The sequence below is a fragment of the Bos indicus genome, chromosome 18 (assembly GCF_029378745.1).
Source record: "Bos indicus isolate NIAB-ARS_2022 breed Sahiwal x Tharparkar chromosome 18, NIAB-ARS_B.indTharparkar_mat_pri_1.0, whole genome shotgun sequence".
NCBI lineage: Eukaryota > Metazoa > Chordata > Mammalia > Artiodactyla > Bovidae > Bos > Bos indicus.
Window position 1 is genome coordinate 10526108 of NC_091777.1, and position 27042 is coordinate 10553149.

The 27042-nt window shown below is 46.4% G+C and overlaps 1 protein-coding gene across 2 annotated transcripts in view; it reads left to right on the forward strand.

Annotated features, from left to right (window-relative positions):
• CDH13 (cadherin 13) overlaps positions 1 to 27042 on the forward strand; it is a 1011953-nt gene that overhangs the window by 762566 nt on the left and 222345 nt on the right. For both annotated transcript variants that reach the window (XM_019978955.2, XM_070770373.1), the window contains one exon: positions 23041 to 23219. In XM_019978955.2, coding sequence (XP_019834514.1) covers positions 23041 to 23219 — 179 coding nt within the window. The remainder of the gene's footprint in view (positions 1 to 23040; positions 23220 to 27042) is intronic.

The following is a 27042-nucleotide window of genomic DNA, read 5'->3' on the forward strand; positions in this document are numbered from 1 at the left end:
ACACGGGTCTCCCGCATTACAGGCAGATTCTTTACCATCTGAGCCACCAGAGAAGCCCAAAGGAAGGGTATAGAAAATACTTACTGTAAATTTCCCTGAGTGCTAGAAAAAGCACAGAATGAATTAATATAGAAATGAGTTGTGAGCACATAGCTTTCAATCTGGCACTAGGGGTAAAGAACCCACCTGCCAGTGCAGGAGATGCAAGAAACATGTGTTCAATTCCTGTGTCAGGAAGGTCCCCTGAAGGAGAAAATGGCAACCCACTGCAATATTCTTGGCTGGAAAACTCCATGGACAGAGGAGCCTGGTGGGGCCACAAAGAGTTGGACATGACTGAGCAACTGAGCACACACAGCTTTCAATAGTATTGCTCAACTGGTAGAAAAGAGGAGTGCCCAAAGCATAATATATTAAACCTCAGCCTGACTCATAGCAAGTTTTCATAAAATCTTAGAAATTATTTATTTTTAAAAAAAAAGACTCCATTTTAAAAGTGGTAAAAATCTAAGACACTATCTTAGAGAAGATAGTGTGTGTCCTTATCTACAAAAGTTAAAGGCATGCAGTGCATTCCTAGCCCTGTGCCTGCCAGGAGCTTCCATATGTGCCCTGGACACAGACAAAGGTGCTCCCAGCAGTGTGGCCAGCAGCAGCAGGAAGAGAAAGCAATCTGTGTGCTCACTAAGCACCTCGAGGCTGGTGAAGGACAGCTCAGCCGTGTGGTGAGCCGCTCGGCGGCACTAACAGTGAACCCCCACTCCCCACCCCCTGAACATACCATACTGTGAAAAACACAATTTGCAGAAAAAATGCATATGGTGTGATTCCATTTATAGAGGATTAAAAAACTTGAAAAACTAATATGTGTAGAGGCAGATAAGGAGTAAAACTATGATGGAAAACAGTGGATTAAGAGATACAAAATTCTCGATAACCATCTTCCTCGGAGGGAAGTAAGGTGGGTGAGATCGAGAGGAAACGAGCAGAAGGAACAATGGCATCACGCGTGGTATTTCCTGAGCCGGGTGGTGGGAAGAAGTGTGATTCTGTTCTTCCTTATACGCTGCTATATGTTATGTCTGTGCACATGCATGAGCTGTATATGTGTGTGTGTGTGAATTTATTCACGTAAGATTCCTGTGTGTGTATGAAGCAATTCGTAATTTAAAAAAGAAAAGGGAGAAGTATGAGCTAGGTGACATTTACCAGGAACTAATCTTATCTCACTCAACATTTATATCAATAACTTATCAAAATCATGCCTCAACCAGAGTAAGTGAGGGATAGCTAATCCATCAGATGATTGAATCAGGTTTTCTAAAAGGCATGGGCATGCCGCAACCATGAGCTGACAGTTTCATGTCCCACAGATGAATGTAACGTCTTTGCCCGAGATTCTTAAGAAGCCAGCTTACTAAATCAGGGTGAGATCCGCTATATTAAACAGTATTTCATATGAAAACGAGGTTGCGGTCCTGGTGGACCACAAGCTCGAAACGCATTTCTGCGTAAGTGCCTTCTGAATGAGCTAATTTCTGCTTCAGGAACAGTGACCATCCTCCCACGGTCAGCACAGGTCAGGTCACATCTTGCATATTTTGCTCTCAGCACCTTGATATGAGTAGGAAGTTGACAAACTGCAGCAAAGGCAGAAGACTGGAAATGAAATATGCATCAATAGGGAAGTCTCTTCAGTTCATCAGAGGGAAACATGGAAAAGCCAGAGCAGAGCACGAGGTTTCCAGAAGACTGGTTCCAGCTTAGTTTGCAAAAGAGCTCATCAGTGGTCAGACATGCCCCAAAGAGCAGTGGGCAGCTTTGTAAGGTGTGAGTTTAGGTCCTTGCATGTGCAAACAGAAACTGGATGACTCACTGTCCCTACAGTCACACTGGAAGCTGAACCCCAGGGCTCTGACATCCCTTGTACCTCACAGCTTCCATGACTCTGTAAGAACAACCAAAGAGAAGTCACAGGGGAAGCTAGAAGACAATTGCTTTAACACAGACTGATGTTGAGTGTGAAGTATCACAGGGCAGACAGCGAAGTCCAGGACCTTCCATACCCGCCTGGCAGTCTCCCAAGTAGCAACAGTTGCCCTGCAGATAACTCCTGGTCTTTCAGCAGGACCTGTCCCTCTGCTGATCTTGGACCCAGCAAAGGGATTTTTGTGGCCCAATTTCCAGCCCTGGACAAGGATAAGACCTTAGACTTGGGAGGCTGGAGACCTGAGTTTGAATCTCCCCTGCCTCCTATTTGACTCTCTTATCTCAAATTCATGATTATCTTTTTCTGAGTCTTATTTTCCATGATTTAAACAAGGATGAGGGCAACTATTTCAAAGAGTTCACTTCAGTTCAGTCGCTCAGTCGTGTCCTACTCTTTGCGACCCCATGAATCGCAGCACGCCAGGCCTCCGTGTCCATCACCAACTCCTGGAGTTCACTCAGACTCACATCCATCGAGTCAGTGATGCCATGCAGCTATCTCATCCTCTGTCATCCCCTTCTCCTCCTGCCCCCAATCCCTCCCAGCATCAGAGTCTTTTCCAATCAGTCAACTCTTTGCATGAGGTGGCCAAAGTACTGGAGTTTCAGCTTTACCATCATTCCTTCCAAAGAAATCCCAGGGCTGATCTCCTTCAGAATGGACTGGTTGGATCTCCTTGCAGTCCAAGGGACTCTCAGGAGTCTTCTCCAACACCATAGTTCAAAAGCATCAATTCTTCGGCACTCAGCTTTCTTCACAATCCAACTCTCACACCCATACATGACCACTGGAAAAACCATAGCCTTGACTAGACGGACCTTTGTTGGCAAAGTAATGTCTCTGCTTTTGAATATGGTATCTAGGTTGGTCATAACTTTGCTTCCAAGGAGTAAGCATCTTTTAATTTCATGGCTGCAGTCACCATCTGCAGTGATTTTGGAGCCCAAAATAATAAAATCTGACACTGTTTCCAGTGTTTCCCAATCCATTTCCCATGAAGTGATGGGACCAGATGCCATGATCTTAATTTTCTGAATGTTGAGTTTCAAGCCAACTTGAAACTCAAAGAGTAGAGGGGATTAAATAGGAAATAGGGAGCAACTGGTATATTTTACCCAACACCCCCGAAATTGTGAATAAGAACACTTCTAATACTCTTCACTCATTCATTCACTCATCCATTCATCCAACAAAAATTGACGTAATAGTTATACCCCAGGCACCCTGTTGACCTCCTACCAATTGGAAATATGTCTGTGGAGATGGTAAGTCCCTCCCTCAAGCCAGTTTAGCTGAGACTGACTACTACACAGATAATTGCAACCAGATGTTCACAGGACTGGGGTGAGGACAACCGGGAGAGAAACAAGGTCAAAGAGAAGGAATATTTAATCCCACCTAAGGAAGGAGTTTGAGGAACAAACTTTCCCAAGTGTCATAAAAGATGAGCAGAAAACATTGAGAGACAGGGCCAGCAAGGGAGAAAGGGGACTGTAAGAGTCCAGGTCTGAATGAACAGCATGTGCCAGGGCCCAGAAGTGACACATCGTGGTGACTTTGATGAAGCTCACATTCTGCATGTCAGCCCAGATGAGCTAGCTGATACTGCGACAGTGTCTGCATCCAGGGGCTCACCAAGAAGTGCTTTCTTTCTTCTTGTGAGAGTGTGCAGTGGGGGCTGGTTGGGGGCCCTGCCGGGATTCAGGCTAGCAAAGAGTTTCCTTCTGGAACATTGGCAGAGCCTGGACAGAGGGAGAGATGGCATGGATGGGGACTGCCTCTTAGAGCTTCTGTCTGAAAGGGACACACCTGCCTGTGCTCAGGTTTCGTTGCAAGGCTGCACCTAAGTCCAGCAGAGGAGACAAGCACAGTCTTCACGCATGGCTGAAAGGAACTGGAGGTATTTGTTGATGGCAGTAATGACCACCACAGTCAGTGTGGCAAGAAGGGAGGGGGACAAAGATGAGGCGGTAGCAGAGGAGAAATAAACACCGGCCAGGTCAGGAAGGCCCATGACCGTTCATTCTAAATTTTTTACTGTATCCAGGAAGAACTATTGCAGTATATCAAGTCTGGGAATGACACAAGGAAATGTTCATTTTAGAAGCATTAAGTTGGAGATAGCAGGACTGGTGTTCATTCACTTATACCACAACCATCCTAATTGGTGAAACAGAGCAGAATAAATCCGCCTTGCATTTGGTGAAGGCAAGAGATAGTCAATCAACAGGCTTAACATGAATTTATAACATTTCCGAAGCGCTAAGTAGGAAGGAAAGTGAGAATGGGGTAATGGCTTGGAGCTAGTAGCTTAAAGGTGAGAGAAGGGGGTCATTAGTAAGCCTTAGAAGGTACGGGCAGCAGAACTGGGTCCTCTCTTAGTAAGAGGGCAAATGAGATAAGATACATGGAAATATCTAAGGCAAGAGGCTTCTATAAACCCACTGAATCTGAAGTTAGAGTTGGAATAGCTCTTTTGAAGCATTCAGTCCCCATGGACACAGATGTGACACCAACCCTTTTCAGGAGAGTGGATAACAGACAAGCCACTCAGCTGGTTTATTAAGAGGGAAATGTTCACAAGGGCTTAAATAAAGATTCAAGGCAATGGGAGCTGCCTTTTTAATTGATAACAGTGACTGGGAGGTAAAGGAAATGTGAGATGCTCGCTGCCTGTGTGGCTGGAGCCCTGGAATTCTTTAGAGCACTCGAAGCCGACCTCCCTGTCAGTTAAGTGTGAACTGATGGTCTGAGTGTGACCTTGTGTGCCTTCTGTAGAATAAGTGGATGAGATCAGAAGCGCAGTTGCCTCTTGTACCCCTCTCTTGCCACTCCTCACTCCAGCAGTCAGCACAATTCTCGGGTTTATCAGCTGAGGACACGCCTAACACAGCCTCTCCTCTCCGGCTTCCACGCCCTTATTAGCACCACGAGCTTGGAATTCACTGGCTTTGCTCTCTGCACCCTGCTAGAATCACAGGTGCTAAAGCTGAGGGGGTTTTCACAGGCGATCTGATGGTTCACCCTCCTTTGAATGCAGTATTCCCTGCTAGTACCCCACAGCGTGCACACACGCACACACACTCAGTGCTGAGAGCTCACTGCTCACCAGGCAAGACCTTGCATCACTGCACAGCTCCCAAGGTTCCCATGTTCTCCACACCCCGTCCTCTTCCAGTATAAGACTGTACCATGCCCCCATATTAGGGCCCCTTCCAGTCGTGTTAGTCTAGTTCCTCTTTCTTTCTTCTTCTTTTTTTTAATCTTTCCTTCCCTTTCAGTCTTAAAAAGGTTGAAAACAAGGACCCCGTTACTAGAACTAATCTTTACCCTGCAGCAGCCCTGCCGTCTAGACTGTCTTCCCTGCCCCCACTCCCGGCAGTCTCTGGTTTGTCTATTTCCCTTGGATGTTATGGGAACCAGGACGATGCAGGATTCCAACGTGATCCAAGTAGAGCAGAATCCAAGGGCAGAGGTAGAGGATTCTCACCCTTCTCCATAATACTGACTTCTCAGTACTGGCCAGAAATAGAGTCTGTAACAGGTGACATTCAGGGAAAATGTTCTCACTGAGCCCCTTGGACTGGATTAACTCCAAAGCTTCTTTCTGTTCAAATGTGTTGTGATTCAAAGAAGGAAAAATAATACACTGTGTACATTTTTCTTTCCTCAGAGATTGGAAAGACGAGAAAGAAGCTTGTCTTGTTCCTGTTTTTATAAAAATATAAAGCACGTGTCCTCTGTGACAGAGATATTTCTTTCCCTTTAAACCCAGCAGAGCCCATGACAGAGCTTAAGTGTGAGCAAATGTCACACATTTGTCTTCTTGGGCCAGTTTCTTATGTTTCTGAAAAGATAGAATGGCTTTCACGGGATTGGAAATCTTGAGATTTAGGAGCTGGTCCCTCGCCTGTCTTTGAGAACTGAGCCTGGAAAATGTGTCCATCATTAGCTGACCCCAAGAAGACAATTTACGACCTCTGAGGGCAGAGGCCCAGAGGGTCTTCTTCCCTGAATTGAGTCTCAGGTAACTGATCCCAAACATCCTCGTGGCCATAGATATGCATATGTTGCTCGTGTCTGGTCCTGCCCTGCCCTGCCCTGTCCCTGCTGCCTGCCTCCATCTGCCTCATGCGTGGCTGTACAGCGTGGGTCCAGCACGGGCTCTGCGGCCTCAGACGCCTGGCTTCCAACCCCGGTTCTACCAGGCACTGGCTGTGTGTGACCTCAAGCCCATCACCACTCTTCCTTCAAGGACAGCAAGGGGATGCAGACAGAAACCTCCATGAGGTCGAGTTCATGCACTAGAGCTCAGCACAGCTTCTCATGCATTGTGGGCCATGTGGTAGGCTGAATCGGACCGTGCAGACACTAAGTTCTGAGCCCTGAGACTGGTAAACTGCAGATGTGACTCAGTGGGGGGTCTGAGGTGAAGAGATTACTCTGGATTATCTAGAGTCGGGGTGGGGGTGGCAATATAATCACAAGGTCCTTAGAAGAGAGAGACAGAAGGCGTTAACACAGAAATACAGAAAAAGAGGTGGTGTGATGGCATAGCAAAGAGAGATGGGGCCACAAGCCAAGTGATGCCAGCGGCCACCAGAAGCTGAAAGAGGCAAGGGACGAATTCTCCCCAGCACGTTCCAAGGGAGCGAGACACACCCACACCCTGATTTCAGACTTCTGGCATCCAGGATGTGGGGGAACACGTGTCTGTGGTTTTAATCTGCCCAGTGTGTGAGAATTTGATACAGCAGCCCTAGAAACAAGTGAAATCAGTGAGGGGTGCATCAGGAGCGCCACTGAGACAGGAGCCCTGAGAGGCAGACACCTGGTCACGCCGTAGGTGGCACGTGGCAAATCCTTGGGGCATGTTCGCTCGATTATAGAATTCACAGATGGCTGCCTTCCTGCCTCTCTCTTTCTGTCTCCTTTTTACTGTTTCTCTTCCCTTCTCCTGTCCCCAATGAAGTATAACTACCTGCAAAGCATCCCCTGGTGTAGGCTTCAGTCCCCCATTTAATTGCTAGCAATCCTTCCTTCTATCAGTCACAGGGAGCGGGCTGCTGAATGCTCACCTTTTGGTAAAACGAGTTGCTTAGGACCTTGCAGCTTCTTTTAGGGTTTCCTTTCTCTACTGGGATGGGATCTTTTGAACCACAATACTTTACCATTTTGCATGGCCATGTCTGCGGCAGGCATGCATTTAAGAGATTGAATTCAGTGCAAAGTGAACGTTCAAGAGTGTGGAAGGCAGTGGTTGATGTAATGGGTACTCAGGACCTTTAATTCAGTGCTTTTTCAACTTGACTTGCAAATAGAGCCTTAAAGTTTCCAGCTCTTAAAAAAATCTTTAATGTGCCCACTCTCTTAGCAGGAGGGAGTGTTTAAAGATGGCCAATGGTGTGTTCTGCAGGCTTTAATACCTCTTTGTGCTCAGTAAATGGGCAAGTCACTCTGTGGAAGGAAATGTTTTAAAGACTGAAATGCTAAGTAATAATTGAGTAATCTGGGAGCAAGCAGATCAAGTCATCAGTAATGCAGGGAAAAGCAACTTGAGACTCACCCTGCCCTAAATCTCAGCTGAGAGCCACTAAAGATATTCTTCAGTTCAGTTCAGTTCAGTTCAGTCACTCAGTCGTGTCCGACTCTTTGCGACCCTATGAATCGCAGCACGCCAGGCCTCCCTGTCCATCACCAACTTCCAGAGTTCACTCAGACTCACGTCCATCGAGTCAGTGATGCCATCCAGCCATCTCATCCTCTGTAGTCCCCTTCTCCTCCTGCCCCCAATCCCTCCCAACATCAGAGTCTTTTTCCAATGAGTCAGCTCTTCACATGAGGTGGCCAAAGTACTGGAGCTTCAGCTTTAGCATCATTCCCTCCAAAGAACACCCAGGGCTGATCTCCTTCAGAATGGACTGGTTGGATCTCCTGGCAGTCCAAGGGACTCTCAGGAGTCTTCTCCAACACCACAGTTCAAAAGCATCAATTCTTTGGCACTCAGCTTTCTTCACAGTCCAACTCTCACATCCATACATGACCACTGGAAAAACCATAGCCTTGACTAGACGGACCTTTGTTGGCAAAGTAACGTCTCTGCTTTTCAATACCAATGGAGATCCACGCTGCCCACCACAGGATGCTTTCAGAGCAAACTTGAACATGCATGTTTTGCACTATGGTGACATTTTGTGTTTAAGCATCTCTGTCTCTCCTAGTTGAATGTGGGAAGGTAGAGGAGAAGAGACTGCCTTATTCATTTCTATATCCACAGTCCTAGCACAGTACCTGCTACAAAGTGGCCCCAGTAGAATGGAGTTGAAATAAGTGAATATTTGCAACACACAGGCAGAATTTGTGCCTTCCTGGAGTGGGCACAGGGCTGGCCCTTGAAAGCACATCTGTATTCAAAACAAGATTCTTAGGTCATGCAAATTGCAAAGGGCCCACTGCACACTGATGAGGCAGCTGCGGTCTCTCCAAGCTCTGCAGGTATCATGGGCCGGTAGAGCACGAAGAGACCCTGAGAGGAGGCCAGGCCTGGCTCCCGCCATTTCCATAACTCTGTTTTGTCTGTAAACAGTCCTGCATGGCCCTCCTTTGTTGCAGGCAGGTATTGCAGTAAAAGATGTCCCATTGCAGGTCCTCATGGCTCTCCAGGGCTTTTAGTGGTAGTGAATCATTGCCTGCACACACACACACACACACACACACACACACACCTGTTTGCACACCCTCACTTTAACTTTCAACCATCTGTGTATTTTCTGCCTCCTGAACCCTAGGCCACAATAAGAGGGAGACAGGAGGGTCAGAAGCAGAGAAGGAGCTGTGATGAGGGAAGCAGAGGTCAGAGACACAGAGAGAGATTCGAAGACGCTGTGCTGCTGATGGCAAAGAAATGGAGGAAGGGACCAAGGAACCCAGAGCCCCAGGTGCCCCTCTAGCCACACAGCATTCCCTCTCCACTTCTTACTCATGACATCAGACCTTTGAGCATCAGAGGATGGCTCTCCTGGCCCTCCCTTTTCAGGGCTATAATGGAAGCTTATGAACTGATCTTGGCTAACAGAAAGAATTTCAGAAAAGACAGAGAAGGCTAAAGTAAAGACCAAGACCAATTTGGCAGCTTGAAAGAAGGGGATGTATTTTGATTATCTGTGAGTCACCTGGCACATGGAATAAGCCCTGAAATATTATTAAGGCTCGATAGTAGTAGTAGCGTTAGTTGCTCAATCGTGTCCGACTCTTTGCAACCCCATGGACTGTAGCCCGCCTGGCTCCCCTGTCCATGGAATTCTCCAGGCAAGAATACTGAAGTGGGTTGCCATTCCCTTCTCCAGGGGATCTTCCCCACCCCGGGATCAAACCCAGGTCTCCTGCCTTGCAGGCAGATTCTTTACCATCTGAGCTACCAGGCTTAATATTGAGTTAAAATAATGATCACCTCCCTCATACTTGCTGATCTACCTCTATCTATGCAACCTAAGATTACCTGAGGGGAAAAAAAAACAACTATTTCACCTAATCATGCATTCATTCAAACTTAACTTCTACTTCTTTATCAAAAGTGGAGCCTTTGACCTGTGCCTCTCTCATCTTATAATGATAATTATATTCTCAAAGAACAAAGTCCTGGACTGAATATTATATATATTAACCTCCTTTACCCACACAACAAGCCTATTGATGAGTACCATTACTACCCAGGGAAGCATCGCGTCAAACCAGCCTGAGTCAGGTGCCTGTTGGCTCTCTCAGCTGGGGGAACAGATGCCTTTGGTCTCTTCCCTGCCAAACTATTTCCAAGAAGAGAACATTCCAATCTGGAAAGGCAGCACCATTAGGAGACTGAAATACACACACAGGAGAGACGATTTAAAAACATAAGTGAAATGAGAAAATATTCATACAGAGTGAGCCAGACACCGTTGGCTCTCTTCTCCATTTATTCCATAACCAAATATTCACTGAGCATCTACTACGTGCCTGACGCTGCTTGGTCCCATGTGAGACAAGGGCGAATCCGTATGTATCACTCAGTTGTATGTGGTGTCTTAGTTACTCCGAGTGGTGTCCCGATGGCTTGCAAAAGGTAATACAGCTCTCAGAAGTGACATCACCCTGGAGAGAAACAGCATGGCAACTGGAAATGACCCTCCTTGTGGCAGGATAGTCAGGGAGAAGCTTCACCACCCTCCTCCCAGGCAGAGAGCCTGCACATCCAGAGGGGTCCCTCTTAGATTTCAATGTCAAGCATGTTTAATTTCAGATTCGTGTGACCCTGATCAAACTCCTTCATCAAGTTGTATTCTTCATAAAAGATCCATTTCCCCAGGCTTATAAAAGGACTCCTTCTAATTTGGTGTTATTTTATAAATACTTTCATTGCTGCATCAATCACAGGCAGCTGACTTCCCAGCCATAAAACAACAGCTTGCGACATCACCATGCTACCCAATATGTATTTACTTATCAAGTTGAAGAACACATGTTTGCAAAATCAGCAACATTACAGCTCCAACAGCAATTTGCGGGCACTTTCTCCCCATTGAAGTCAGAGTCTCGCATCTTGGATGTGCCGTATTTCTACATCCTGCCTCATTTTTATCTTGTTACTGCAGTAACCACCAGCACCCCCTCCCCCACAGTGCCAAACTTCCCAAGCCTCCTCATGAATCATGCCTGTGACTTCAGGCAGGTTATTTACCTAACAGGGTAAATAACAGGGGCAGTTCTGGGGTCATCAATCTAGTCTTCACTCCAACTCGGGAGTGAAGCTGGCCCTACTAATCCTTTGAGCTCTCGACATGGCTCAAAAATACCCCCAGAGTGTTATGTAACCAGTCTGCAGCAAGAGTTCTTGAAAATTAATTATTCCATGTGCAAAATGTAATTTGAAGTGTCTAAGGGCCGTGACCTGTGCTGAAGGCATCATGGCTCGGCCACTGAGGGCCTTCGATTCCACCTTCACCCACGTCAGCTTCCCTCCCTGTAACATGGGGCTAATGATAGATACAGCACTGACTGCAGTGCTCTTAACAGTCTGGGCAGTGGTGGGAACCAGCGGGAAAGGTCCTCTGTGTCTCCTCCTGAGGACCTGCTCAGTGCTTGTGTTTGGCGATCCTGGGCAGGGTGTCTGACTTCTTGGAGTCTCTGCTTCTCCTTCTTCAAACGGAAAGGACCTAATTACTCTGGCAGGGCTGTGTGGGGACTATTCCTGGCACACACTAAGTCCACACATTCCTTTTCCTCCCTGTAGAATAACTGCACAGGCTGCCTCATAGGGCCTCCTCTATTTTACATGGATCTTTGAACCAACTTTAAATAGTGGCAGGTGTCTGCTTAGCTAACAGCTGAGGACACTGAGGTTGTGAAAACTTGCACATATCACCCAGATCACGTGGCCATTAAGTAGAATGTCAGAGTCCCCATCTGTCTGGCCCCGTCTATTGCCAGGATTGCTTTCTTCCGACTCTATGCCCAGTCACTAGATTTAGGATTTCTAACAGTGAGTTTCAAGCATCAAGAGTATTTTTAAATCTTCCCAGGTGATTCAGATGAGCAGCCAGCTTACAATGTACGATTCTCATATTTCTTTAATGTCATACTGGTGTGTGACCTCATCTGGGGGGACCCAGGTTGTCAGGAGAGAAAACTAAGCATAAGTATCTTATTTAAAAAAAAAAAAAGAAGGCAGCCCAGGACCCAGCAAATCAAGGCAGAGGCCAGGAAGACAGCAGCTTGGGGGTGTCTGAGGTGAGCTCTAGAGCTGTGAGCCGGGAGACAAATAGAGTGTGGAGCTCACACAGGTGTCCTGGGGCAGGGATCCCAGAGCTTGGGAGGTGGGAGCCAGCACAGAGCAGGTCAGGAGTCAGAAAAGACCCTGTGTAGACTTTGTGATGCTTCTCACATAATAGGGATGACTCTGTTGGGGAGGCTACGAGTTCTGGGAGCAGTGACCACTGGAGCCCTAGTGATGGAGACAAAGGGGTTCTTGTTGTGGCTTGACTGGCAAGATCTCTGACGAGATGCCCACTGTCCCCTGGGAGGTCTCGGTGCCCCCTTGTACATTTCCCCGGCCTCTCTCAGGTCTGGCTCCTCGCTCTTAACCAGAACAAGCTGCATAGTTTGCAGAGTGAATATGTGGCCCCCCCCCCCCCCGTGTTCAACAATTATTAAGAATGTCAAGAAGGTGACAGCAGAGTATCAAAACAAGCACAGGGCCCTTCTGAACACAGTGCCCTGGCCAATCACATGGGCTGCTCTTGAACTTGCCTTAGACCCAGGTCTGGCCATAGACGGCAGGCAGTTGGGGTGACCCACACCGTTTCTGGCTGAAGTACTTCCTGAGCCTGCACATGGCTTTGCAGCCTCTGCTCTTCCCACAACAGCCGTGAAACCATGTGCCCCAGTGGCAAGACTACCAGATCCCAGAGTTTAGGTCCCTATGTCACAACTGGGAACGAACCGCCTGAAAGGGAGCCCTCCAAATGGACTGACTCTGAGCAACGTGTTAAACCATGTGTTAAGCCAGTAAAATTTCGGCTTGAAATTTATTTTCTCAGTCTACACCAGCCTAATACATAGTCTGTGTTTGTAAACAACAAAACTGCCTCGCCTTTGCCCTTTAAATAGATATAAATAAGGAAAACAGGCCAATTTTCAGACTTTACCTACGAATTAATATTTAGGGCAAGTCAGGCATGAATTATTTACCTGTTTCTGCTTATACCTTCATCATTACCTCAAGCTGTAATAGAAGAAAGACGATAAGAAATAAAAATATTCATTCTTTATTCATTCATTCACCTTATTCATTTATTGATTCACTCATGCATTCAAAAAAATGTTTACAAAACTCTTAACTATGTACAAAGCATTATCCTGGTATCTGAAGCTTTTCATGCTTTTCTCAAGAAATTTAAGCAGAAAAACTAAATGATGTTAGTGTTGGCATGTACTTTTTTCATTTACTGAAGCATAGTTGATTTGCTATGTTGTATTAGTTTGTGCTGTACAGCAAAGTGGCTCGGTTATGAGCATATATGCATTATTTTTCAGATTCTTTCCTGCTGTGCTTTATCACTGGATACTGACCACAGTGCCCTGTGCTATACAGTACGACCTTGTCACTTATACATTCTATACAGACTTGTTTGCATCTAGTATTAGCATGTTCTTCAACATTATATACCATGTATATCTGCATATTCGGCGGTGCTAATATTTGAGCCATTGTGAGGGGAATAAATACAGAAGAGACAGTATAACTGTGCTCAGTGAGCTTCACGTCAGTAAGAGAGAGTTCTTCCAAAAGAGAGGCTGGTTATTTCCATACTGTGGGTGCGGGATTTTAAAAGTGCCGTTACTCTTAGATACAAGGGTGTACATGACTCTGAGATGGCATTTCCCAGCCTCAGCACTACTGACGTTTAGGACTGCTTGATTCTGTGCGGTGGGGCTGTTCCATGCCTTGTGCAGTGTCTAGCAGCAGTCCTGGCCTCTGCCCCTAGATTCCAATATTGTGACAACCCCAAAATGTCTCCAGACATTGCCCAGGGTCAGCTGAGGGATAGAATCAACCCCAATGAAAACCACTGCTCTAGGGAGAACTAGAATTACTTTCTAAATATCTCTTAAATTGGTTTAGCAACAAACAAACAAAAACTACATAACTTCCTCTTGTCTTTCCCTTGAGTTTTATGGGAAAAAATATTTTCCCATTTGACAATTTCAGCTACTTCCTACTAATCCTATACAAAGATTTCTTTTTATTACCGTGGAATGCTAAAGATAGATATTCCACTTAAAATTGCTTTTTTGAAGTATTTTAGGCAAAATCAGTTAATTCAACAGCGTTTCCTGGACCCTTTTGAAAGAGCTGCATAGAAAAGGAATTAGAGATAAAAAGATTAAATAGAATTTTTTAATAGGTTTTGAGAAAAACATTACCTTCAAATGCTGGATGAAATGAAGGAATTAGGGCAATAAAGTGAATCCTGGCAGGAGGGACCCTAGTTTTACCATGTGTTACCTTCTATCTCAAAAACAGTTATTTTTCCCAACATCTGGCCTGCTGCAGCTCAAACAACAGCTCACCAGAGAAGCAGGGCAGAGGCGCCAAGAGATTGAACGATTAGCAGGCGCAACCAAGAATTGAAATAATCATAAGGTGGCTCTGTCGCCACCATCTTTTTATCGCTATAAAAATAAACAACCTTTGAAAACAGATGGGAGACAACCATTGCTCAACTTGTCATAACTTATTACATATTTGACTGTCAATTTGTATTTAAAAAACCGACTAGCTCCTGGGAGGGAGAGCAAATCTGAGAGCAGAAGTTGATCGCATTTCAAATCAAGCCTGCGGTAATTGCAGCTGCACAGAGGCACTCCTGGCTGCTATTATAGGAAGCGGGCGACCATCTCAATATTGAAGGCGTTCTCACTTTTAAGAACAGAGTTGTCTTCCTAATTGAAGGTACTCACTCATCTCAAACCTGCATGGAAAGTATGTACTTTGTGCTGGTTTGATTCAGTGCTTCTCCAGAGAATACTCATTAGATAACCTCCACACTTAGTAATCAGCATGGTGCAGTGATTTATGGTGACGTCATTGGTAGCCCCAAAAGCCCAACATTTGGGAAGCAGGTTGCATTTTCTTCTCATCTTATTTTTTGCCTGCACCTGTCTCTTTTGATTCTGGTCCAATCCATTGAATGTATTGTGCTATCTGGTTAATAAAAATGGCAACTTCCACACTATTTTTTTTTTTTTGGCAGTATTTTCTAGCTTCTATGTGAAAATAATCCACTTATAATCCTATACCTGTTATCTATTGCTGTATAATGATACACATCAAAACTTAGTGACTTAAAACAACAGTCATTTATGTGTTCATGATTCTGTAAGTCGGGATGGGTTCAGTGGGGCATTTCTCTTGTTCGTTCTGCCTGGGGTTGGTCACATGGCTGCTGTCGTGCGGGAGTTCAGTTGGAGCTGAATGGTCTAAGATGGCCTCAGCTTTCACGTGTGATGGGTATTTAGGGGTATCAGCCAGGGAGCATCACTTCCCAGATATGTGGCCGCCTCCAGCAGGAGAGCCCAGATACCTTTAGATGGCGACTGGGTTCTAGGACAAGCTCCAGTGAATAGGCACTTCCAAACCTCTGTTTGTATCCATGTGTCCCATTGGCCAGGGAATGTCAGGTGGCTAAACCCACAGTCCAGGTGGAAGGAACCATACACAGCTATGTGGAAGTGTGGCTTGATGGGGGCCACTAATAGGACAGTCTTACCACCTGATAGAAAGATTATCTCTGGATTCAAGATGATTTAAGTAAGTGGAAGTCAGCTTGAATATTTGAAAATACCTGAGAAATTGTGACTAGTTGTTTCCACTTTTGACTAAATTACTGCCCTCTAGCTCTAGGCTAAAGCGACAAATTTTACTTAAATTTACTTTCTAGAGTAACACTACTTAATAAAGTGCATTTATTTATTTTCTTCAATCTTTACCTTCTCCTTTTTCAGAGAGCATTAGTTGTGACTGCGTGAAATAACAAACTCAAAATAACAATGGCTCAAACAATATGGGCTTTTACCTTTTATTTATTTTTTGTTCATGTAAACAAAGCCAAAGGCAGGAAGTCCAAGCTTTCCTTCAAACTCCATGTCATCAGAGACTCAAATTCTTTGTGGTCTGCCTTTCTATCATATGTCTTTTATTTGAAGGGCCACCTCGTGGTCTAAAATGGCTGCTGAAGCCATCAGTCTGTGGGGTCTGCTCTGGGTGAAATATAATATAATTCCATGACCCTACTCTGGGAATGGGGCCGGAGAGTCATACCCTTGGGGCCAATGGGTCTGGGCTGCCGTCAGAGAGAAGCCAAAGGTCATTGGCATCTTTATCTAAACTCACATCATCAAGAACTCTTACGAGTCTAATGCACAGCCTGGCCACAACATGCAAATGTGCTGATGAGTGACTGTCCCTGGACAATTAGGGGGCAGAGGGGCAGCACCCCCACCCCCCGCCCCACAAGGAGCAATGACAAAGTTAAACCTCACCGGGCTTGGCCTTAAATCTAACTTGCTCCCTCCCTCCCTCCTCCCCAGAGTCAGGGTCAAAGCCTCTCTTCCCCTGAGTGTCGGGAAGCACTTTCTTTAGGAGTTTCCTCACCCACAGCAGACCGCCCCCTCCTCCTCCCACCCCGCTCTGCTAGTAGAGTACTTTGGAGATAAGCAGAGAAACTTAAAGTGAATTATGAGGAGCAGCTTGCAATTGGACATCCCCTCAAATGAAGATAAAGCAGGTCTGAAGTGCTAATGTAGGTCAATGGGAAAGTAAGACATTATTTACGATTCATTCCTCGGGTGCTTTTTCAGGAATGCACGCACCGCAGAGTGCTGCTGCCTCCGGATACCTCTCAGATTGGTTTGGTATCTTTTGTCAACTAATCTAGACAGTTTCCCTGTTAATTCCCATGTACATGGAAACATTGACAAGACCAGAGGAAGCTGGTTCATGCATGCATGAGCTCGACAGACGTTTCTAGGCTATCTAAGGGAAGAAAGGGATGGTTTCCTTATGAGATTTTAATTAATCCCCGCATCTGAGATGCTGAGCATGAATGCCACAGCGAGAACTGCACTGGGTGGTTGGGTCCCCCCAGACATTTGACTCGTCACCATCACACACAGCAACGAGGTCCCCAGAACTGAGTTGCAAGTTGCAGCAGTGAATATGAATATCAATAAAACTTATATCTCTTGAGTGTTTACCATTGCCCAGCCATTGGACTTTATATTCCTCAATTTATTCATTCCTTTTGGGGTCAGTGTAACCTCCAAGAGGGAGAAAATTGGTACTTGGAGGGGGAGGGTATTAAAAACATGAGCTATTACAATGGTTTGTGGTCCTCAAAGGGCCATCATATATACATAAATATCTATGGCAGGAGATGGCTTGTAGGAAAAAAACATATTTGAAAATATTCTCTGTGGATTGACATGAAAAAATAAAGGCTGAGAAACACTGCATTATTTTGTTCGATGCCCACAACAGCCAGTGAAGGGAGATGCTCTTTTGAGAGTGAGAAAGTTGAGGATTCGTGATGTAAAGGAATTTGCCCAGGGATGCCTAGATGGTTCTTGGTGGGGTAGGATTTGATAGTAGACAGGCCACATCCTCAGTGGTCCCTCTTAACACTATTCTGCCTGCATTGGCTCACCTGGTTCTCTCCTCGCTATTAAGGACTATTAGGAGAAAGCTGGGCTGCATCCACATGTGTAGTCAGAAAGTAGTTCCAGGCTGGTTGACAGGTGGGGAATTGGACGTTCTGGGCCACTGAAATCACAGTGGAGCAATCTGCATGTTTGTGCTCTCACAGTCATGACCATGAGATATGCCTGTATCTGGAAGCAGAACTTGGCCGGTAGGGTGACACTTCCATTCTGGTTTGCCCAGGGCTGTCCTGGAATGCTCTCAGCCTCCTGCACACTGGCCTGCTTGTCATCCCATGTCTAGAATGCTTGCTGGGCATTTGGTATCAGGATGCCCAGAACCCCTTCATCCTGAAGGGTTTCAACAGAAATCAGTTTCCAATCAGCATCAGTCTGACTAGATGTGCCCCCCACAATACATCTGTGACCTTCTTACCTGGCTGAACAAGTCAAGGTGCCAAGAGTCCAAGGGCTTCCCTTCTGACACTTAGTGATGCCTGCCATCTCTGATCACATCAGTTTTTAAATTTTGCATCCCTGGAAAGCACACAGTTGCTTCAGCTGTGCTATCAGAAGTCCTGTGCCAAATACAGACCTGAATGTCCATGTCTCCATATATTATTCACTTATAGGAATATTGGTTTTGTATTTTTTTTCTTAAAAGAAAAAAGAGTCTGACACTTTTGATCATATGAAGGAAATGTTCAGGGATGAAGGCAAGCAAATGTCAAGAACAGAAGGATGTTGTCACCTGTGAGACAGACAGAGCGAGCTGTCTTTCAGTCTCCCACTCTTGAGGCTGGCTGACCTTTCCTGGAGATTGAAAACAGCCCCTTACCCTCAGATCTGTGCTCTGCTTCTCAACGGTATGACTGTGCCTGAAATCACAAGGAAGCCAAACTTCAAATACCAGCTTCAAGGTCATGATACCAGGCAGCACCTATCTTTAATCAGAGAAATACAGCCAAGAAGAAGGGGATTTTGGCCAAGACAAAACCCTCCTAATAGTTTATCAGCCTGTCGCATTGGCAGCCATGTCCTTCGACAAAAGGAAATGATGGCCTGACTTGAGGCTTTCAGCCAGCACAGCTTGAAATTCTCCTATTCTGCTTTGGAGGGACCGCTGCTAGTTCATCTGGCTCTGGGAGTGACGGAGTGATTATCATTTATTTTGACACTCGGGAGAATATTGTGATGGGGGAGAAGACAGAAATGTACCACGTGGAGGACCAGCATGTGTGTCTATCGTATAATTATCACATCTCTGCCATCGGGAAGCACTCACAGGCACAAGATGAGCACGGATGAGAAGCCCTGAGACGGTAGAAATGAACGAGCGCTTCTCCGAGTCCAGGACTGGGGCCTGGGCAAGGTTGAGGCACCGGGGCCATCCACACACACTGAAACAACTGTCCTGGCACCCACCAGCTGGCCACCAGCCCTGAACCTGGAACTGGCATGTGTCTATTGAATCCAGGTCCAATAAGGGCCTCTAGAGGGGAAACAGCTCAGAGGCAGTGAGAAGCACACCTGGTTATGAAAAATGTCCAGGCAGTGCTGTCCATTCCTCTCACCAACGAGCTATCCGTGACTTCAGTCACTGTGGAATAAGTCAAAGCTACAATTCTACCCAATGGACATTGATGGAGGACCTATTGAGTGTCAGCTACCAAGCTTATAAATATGAACAGAACACAGTCTGTGTCCCCCACAAGCTAGATTTAGGACAATGTGATCCATCACATAAAGATGTTCTTAAAATGAAGAGTTTCCATCAACAGAGAAGTTTGGGAAATGCTACAAATTCTGTTCTCTCTTGGAGATTCACAATATGCATTTGCTTATTAAGGATGCTAGGAATCCTTCAGGAGGCAAACCTGTTCAACTGTGCTTCCTGCATATTTCCCAAATGGGTTTCTCCACTGAGCCCACAGAACTAGGGTCTCTTGGAAACAATCTAGGAAATGCTGGTTTACGAGGCTTTTCCAGCCATTGCAGAACCTGGAAGTACTAAAATCACCATCCCATCCCTGGGGAGGAGTAGGCAAGGGCAGGATGATGGGCCCATCAAGTCGGGACTCAGGATAGAGCCCTGATCCTAGAGGAGGATTAGAGTACCGCACGGAGAAGCGTTGGAAGCTGCCGAATGTGTGTGTGTAGGTGTGTCAGTGTGTGTACACACGCATGTGTTTGTGTTCATAGAGATTTGTGATCTCCACAGTACAAACCCAAATCCACAAGCTAAAACTGCGGACAAGGTGGCAGTGTTAGTACAAGTTCATGCACCCGATGCACAATGAGGCCAAACAGATGGTTCCATCAGAGTTTGGAGCTCATGCCCCAAGAAGCCCTGAACTCCCCAGAGGGTTTCAGCAAAGCACTTTTAAAAGCCAGGCTGGGGAGAGGAGCCGCAGGGAGCTACAGGAGGGGGAGGGCGAGGCAGGGTAACTCGGAGCAGACGGGTGCCCAGACTCCTGCCATGCCAGGGGCCAGTTTCCATGGACAACTCGACTCTGAGCTCCTGCGTCCATCTGAGGCCATTGCCTGCACCACCGTGATGGGCTCAGAGCCCAGGCCAGGACGATGATAAAGGAATCGGCCTCTGAACACTGACCTACCAGGCACCGAGCTATGTCATGTGTTGCCCTCCATACAGTGACCAGAGAGAGGAGTGTTACTGATGTCCTCATGTCAGGAGCAGGCGCATGGGGAAACTGAGGCTCACGGAAGGCTGGCTGGCTTGCCTGAGTTCACACAGTCAGCTATGACTGAACCTAGGTCAGGCTGCTTCCTTCAGAGCTACAGACCCATGCAGATGCCATAAGTGGCGCTCACGCCCCAGAGGCGGGCCTCAGAAGTGAACCCAGACACGCGCTCACGCCCCACAGAGGCGGGCCTCAGAAGTGAACCCAGACGCGCACTCACGCCCCACAGAGGCGGGCCTCAGAAGTGAACCCAGACGCGCGCTCACGCCCCACAGAGGCGGGCCTCAGAAGTGAACCCAGACGCGCGCTCACGCCCCACAGAGGCGGGCCTCAGAAGTGGACCCACATGTGCGCTCATGCTGGGCAAAGAGCAAGGCATGGCTTAATATCAGGTCACTTGCTCCCTAATAATCCATTAAAACAAAAAGCATCTTCTATATGTCCTTGGGAATATTCCAGAATAGCTTTTTATCATACCGTGCTGTGTGTGTATGCTCAGTCTTGTCCAACTCTTTGTGACCCTCTGGACTGTAGCCCACCAGGCTCCTCTGTCCATGGGATTTTCCTGGCAAGAATACTGGAGCAGGTTGCTATTTCCTCCTCCAAGGCATCTTCCCAACCCAGGGATAGAATCCATGTCATATGAACCCATCTATCATATACCATGTTATCAAATCTGTAAAAACTAACAATGAAAAATGACATGACTAATGAATGGCCTGGTAGAAACTAAAAATTCATCAACCTGAGAGGTGATTTTTTCCCCCCTTCTTATGAAGCCAGAAACAAACTGTGACAGTCCCAAACTGTGATGACTTCATTTTTCTATGCTTTCTTTTGCTTGTTCATCTCTAACTTCAATTAATGGCAAATTAAATAGGGCACGGATTCCAGCAGTCAAGCATTCATTAGACACTGACAAAGTACAAGGCAGCCGGTCACACGTACGTGACTGGAGACTGTTTCTTGTGGCGTCCACAGTCCTTCCAGGCCTTGCCCACTCAGAGCGCAGTGAGCTCAGCCCAGGGTAAGATGTGGGCCTGGAAGCTGCCTCTGATTTCTGGCAGAGACCCCCAAGTAGGCCTGTTTTCCTAGACCATGAAGGCAACTGAGTGTACCCTTCACACTCACGCTGACAGACTGGCAGTGGCTGCCTGGCCCACTGGGCGGAGACAGAACCCTGATCCCACAGAGCGTCTCAGTGGGAAATAGAACACAGCAATCAAATGGCTTGCTGCCATCTCCCAAAGGCAAGGGGCCAGGGAGCAGGCTGCTGCACATGCCAAGAACTTGCTGTTCTTACCCTGGACCCTGAGGCCTGCCCTGTGACAATTTCACAGAGAAGCAAAGGGCAGAGCTACACCTAGAGTAGCAGACATGTCCGGAGGCATCTGGCCTAAGGCAGTGTTGGTGAAATCAGCTGAGACTGTGGAACTAACTGACCCCACCTTAGAATACTCAGATGCTTTGCCTGATCATTCAGACCTGATGGTTAGTAATCTGATTCCAATTGTGGGAAAGAATAAACTGGCTTTCACTGTTCAAGAAGCACTGTTATAAAAGGGAAAGGAACACCAGGATGGTAGCCGAGCTGGAGGGACTCTGTGTTTCCGTTAAGCTAGGATATTCCTGGATATTCCTGCTGGGAACCATAGCTACTGCTTTAGCCTCACACCAGGTTGCCCCCATGCTGTGCACCCAGAGGATTCAGAATCGGGACGTGGGGCCTGTATTCACAGGAGCGTAAACTACAGTGAAGATCTGTGGTTGAGCAGGTCACCCAGGCTCACAGCTGTCAGGACAGCCGGCAAATGTGCCTGATTCTGTTCTAGTCTGTGCTTCTACTGGTGTTTATAACCATGATCCCTTTAAATTAAATTTTAATCTCAAGACTACATCCACCTTGTAAAAATGATCAAAACATTAGAGATTGGGCTATCATCTTCTCCCGTCACCATTATTCCCAGTACCCTCTCCCCTTGCCCAAGTTTAGCCACCAAAATCAGTGTGAAGTCCACCCCTATAGACCTTCCTCTATCCGTTTATGGACATAAACTGTACCTGAAAAAATACATGCATAAAGTTTGTGGAATTTTCCGCATGTTAATAGGCTCACAGAAATGATGGTATACCGTGGGCCAGTCAGTCAGTCAGTTCAGTCGCTCAGTCGTGTCTGACTCTTTGCGACCCCATGAATTGCCTACTGTGGGTGACATTCCCCAACCTGATATTTTTCAGTTTTGGAGAGCCCCTCGTCTTAGAACACATTAGATCTACAAACCTTTTCTGAGTGCTGCAAAACATTCCCTAGTGTGGGGATGCCATCATTTTAGCAATTCCCCTGTTGTTGGACGTTTAGGTCGTTTCCCAGCTTTTCTCAGACTCGCCCTAACATCCCCACAAAAACACCTGTCAACACCCAAGTCGTCGCGCCTGTGCACAGAGGTGCTCAAGTCTTGTCTGTTCCCGGTTCCCTTTAATCAGAAGTAACTGGGATGCCTTTCCCTTTGAGGCCCTCCCCCGCCCCTCCCTTACACCTACGCACCCTTGGGCCCTGTACCAGGGACCTCTCCCGAGCCCCTGGTTAGACGAGGCTGTTCTCTTCCGTATTCACATCACCCTCTCTCAGTGCACCGCCAGTGCGTTAATATTTTCATATGCTCTCTCTGCTGCTTATCGCTGACCTGCCAGACCCCAGGGAATGTGACTTTTTGCACCTCTATTTCCCCAGCACCCGGCCCAGGGTCCCCTCCCCCACGTGGTAGGCATTCGATAAGAGCTTTTAGAATGAAGGCCATTGTCACAGAGCCACATCCACAATGGGATGAAAACCCATGGAAATAAACAGCATATCAGCAGAAGGAAAAATTAAGCTGTCAATCTGCTGAACAGCAAACATTTCTTTTCTATATTTCAGGTCTTTTAACGTGATGGAGGAGAGAGGGAGGGGGTAAGGGAAGCTAAAACCTAAGGGAGCCAGGGAAAGGCTTTGCTTTTCATAATCTGGAAAGTGATTGACACATCACTCTACAGCCATCACCCAGGTGGGGGACGGGCTTGGCCCATCACTGTCCCCCGGGTGACCATCACATGCTCTCTGTCTCACCCCCGCAGGGACCACGGTGATGCGGATGACAGCCTTTGATGCGGATGACCCAGCCACGGATAATGCCCTCCTGCGGTACAATATCCGTCAGCAGACGCCTGACAAGCCGTCTCCCAACATGTTCTACATCGATCCCGAGAAAGGAGACATTGTCACCGTTGTGTCACCTGCACTGCTGGACCGGGAGGTGAGCGGAAAGACACACCACTTCCCTTTCACGAGAATCGAACATGGCTTTCACACGCGGGAAGACGTGGGGCTTCCATCAATGACCCCTTCCATATCGTGGGAGCGGCAATGGGATATCGACCCGTGGCTGGATGGGGAAAATGGGTCAAGGGAGTGACATGTTATGTGACCCCAGAAAGCACACACCGAAAAAATCATGTCCTTTGAGGTCATTTGCATTCATTCAGCTTGATGGCTGTTTGCTCACCCGCCACTTGCTCTTGAGGCCCCTGTGACTGGGCTCCGCCTGCCTCACTTTTCCGCTCTGAGTGAGGGGAGATGGGAGGGAGGTGACTGAGATGACTGATGCTCTCCTTGTCACAGAGTCCAGTGGCTTCAATTTACCCCTTTCTCAGGCCCTGCGCTGCCTGTGCCAGTGTGTGCTCTGGAGCCTGCCTCTCCCTTCAGGCTCGGCTCTTGTCCTGAGAGGCCATCCCTGTAGGGATCTCCCCATCTTCCAGGTCACGTGTCACAGACAGGTACCCATGGGCTGAGTCAGCCTACACGCCGGCTCTTTGGTTTGGCCCAGGGTGTTTTCATATTAGTTGCCATATCAAAATACTTCAACTTTGTATTCCTTTTTTTTTTTTTTTATTCCCATTTCCAGCCTTTCTGAAAATCAGAAATTCTGGAAATCGGGGGCCCAGTTTCCATACATGGACGATCAGTCAGACCACTCGTGACTGTCAGAGGGAGCTGGTGGCAGCTGCCCCACTTAGGAGTGTTGTTCCTGGCCCACTTATGTCCCGCTGCACGTGCCCCCTGGTCCTGGCCTTTCTCCGAGTTCCAGGGCCACCCTGTCAAACCCTGCAGGCCAGGCTCCCTTCCATAAAAGAGCCTCTTGGCTCTTCACACAGGAAGATGCCAACCCACTTGGGGGTGCTCTGCATCATCAGCCACCCAGATCTGCCCCCATCCTGGGATCCCTTGTTCCCAGCAGGACATCGTCCCATGGCCTGTCCCCTGGCAGTCACCCTTGACTTCTGCAAGCCCATCTGCCCCAGGACGAGCGCTGGGTTTCCCTATGGGGTCCTGTGCATTTTCCCTTCCATGTTTTTGATTTAAAAATGCCTTCTCCTCACCCTTCTGTTTTCTTCACTGTAGCTCCTCCTGGGAGTCTGGGTCAGACCTGCCCACCTCTCTGGGAAGCCGGGCTCCGCCCCCGGGTCTTGCACAACCTCTTGCTCCTGTAGTCCTTGACTGCTCTTACCTGCAGCCTCACTGGGCACTGGCCACACACTCCTTTACATGCTTGTCTCTCTCTTTAACGAATGTCCTCTTCCACTTGGTCTAGACCTGATGCAATAACAGCTAGTCTCAGACGGTTATTTAAGTTTTAATTGACATTCTTGAAATTAAAATGTAAAGATCAGTTTCTCCATCAGACCAGACGAATCTCAAGTGATCAGGAGCCCCGTGTGGCTAGTGGCTACTTTACCGACCAGGGTACAGGTAGACTGTTCCCACCATCACAGAAAGTTCTAGTGGGCACCACTGGCATAGACAGTAAATGTCTCGAGAACAGAGATTCTTTGATCACCTGAATGTTTGACTGCTGCCTAGCACAGTTTCAGTGCTCTCAAAACTCCTAAGTATGTTTTTTTTTTTTAATTTAATTTTATTTTTTAACTTTACAATATTGTATTGGTTTTGCCATATATCGAAATGAATCCACCACAGGTATACATGTGTTCCCCATCCTGAACCCTCCTCCCTCCTTCCCCGCCCATACCATCCCTCTGAGTCGTCCCAGTGCACCAGCCCCAAGCATCCAGTATCGTGCATCGAACCTGGACTGGCGACTCGTTTCATATATGATACTATACATATTTCAATGCCATTCTCCCAAATCATCCCACCCTCTCCCTCTCCCACAGTGTCCAAAAGACTGTTCTATACATCAGTGTCTCTTTTGCTGTCTCGTATACAGGGTTATTGTTACCATCTTTCTAAATTCCATATATATGCATTAGTATACTGTATTGGTGTTTTTCTTTCTGGCTTACTTCACTCTGTATAATAGGCTCCAGTTTCATCCATCTCATTAGAACTGATTCAAATGTATTCTTTTTAATGGCTGAGTAATACTCCATTGTGTATATGTACCACTGCTTTCTTATCCATTCATCTGCTGATGGACATCTAGGTTGCTTCCATGTCCTGGCTATTATAAACAGTGCTGTGATGAACATTGGGGTACACGTGTCTCTTTCGATTCTGGTTTCCTCAGTGTGTATGCCCAGCAGTGGGATTGCTGGGTCATAAGGCAGTTCTATTTCCAGTTTTTTAAGGGATCTCCACACTGTTCTCCATAGTGGCTGTACTAGTTTGCATTCCCACCAACAGTGTAAGAGGGTTCCCTTTTCTCCACACCCTCTCCAGCATTTATTGCTTGTAGACTTTTGGATCGCAGCCATTCTGACTGGCGTGAAATGGTACCTCATAGTGGTTTTGATTTGCATTTCTCTGATGAGTGATGTTGAGCATCTTTTCATGTGTTTGTTAGCCATCTGTATGTCTTCTTTGGAGAAATGTCTATTTAGTTCTTTGGCCCATTTTTTGATTGGGTCATTTATTTTTCTGGAATTGAGCTGTAGAAGTTGCTTGTATATTTTTGAGATTAGTTGTTTGTCAGTTGCTTCATTTGCTATTATTTTCTCCCATTCTAAAGGCTGTCTTTTCACCTTGCTTATAGTTTCCTTTGCTGTGCAGAAGCTTTTAAGTTTAATTAAGTCCCATTTGTTTATTTTTGCTTTTATTTCCAGTATTCTGGGAGGTGGGTCATAGAGGATCCTGCTGTGATGTACGTCAGAGAGTGTTTTGCCTATGTTCTCCTCTAGGAGTTTTATAGTTTCTGGTCTTACGTTTAGATCTTTAATCCATTTTGAGTTTATTTTTGTGTATGGTGTTAGAAAGTGCTCTAGTTTCATTCTTTTACAAGTGGTTGACCAGTTTTCCCAGCACCACTTGTTAAAGAGATTGTCTTTAATCCATTGTATATTCTTGCCTCCTTTGTCAAAGATAAGGTGTCCATATGTGCGTGGATTTATCTCTGGGCTTTCTATTTTGTTCCATTGATCTATATTTCTGTCTTTGTGCCAGTACCATCTAAGTATGTTTTTTGACATATTAGTAAGAATGAGTTGGAGATGACAGTAAGATCTTACATGTAAAGGGTGGGAAACTAGAGCTGGAAATGGGGAATTATTGGAAGGGAAGGAAGAGAATGAAATTTGCCTTGAAACTGTGATTGTCACTTGGAACATGCAATGGTTTTTCATCAAAAATAGGAAGCAGAAAAAAGAACATTTCAAGTCTGTTTCCTCCATTTTGTCTCCCATTCTTTTTCCAAACCTCTTTATTTTTGTTATTGCCTGACTGATGTATTATCTTCTTCAGAGGGAGGTAATGACTTTCCAATTCTCCCTTTATCCCCCGTCTAGCATGTGTGTGAAAGAGTGCACGTGTGCACGCGCACACACACACCAGCTTTCCCATAACCCCTAATTCTCCCAAAATCACTTGCAAATTCTTCTTGCAAAAGAAAGATGAAATGGTGATTTGTCTATCTCAGCTTCTATTTTTACTGATAGAAAATGTTTTGTCTCTATTTATAAAGCAGAATGATAATATAGTAGATCACAGCATTTTTAAGGTTTATTTGGGGGTACCAATGTGTCTCAAGTTCATGACCCTGTCATTTGGGTGTTTGTTAAATTGCAAGTATATAATTATGGGAGTTGAATTAAGCCTTTCTAGCCACAATACATTAAAAAAAGGAA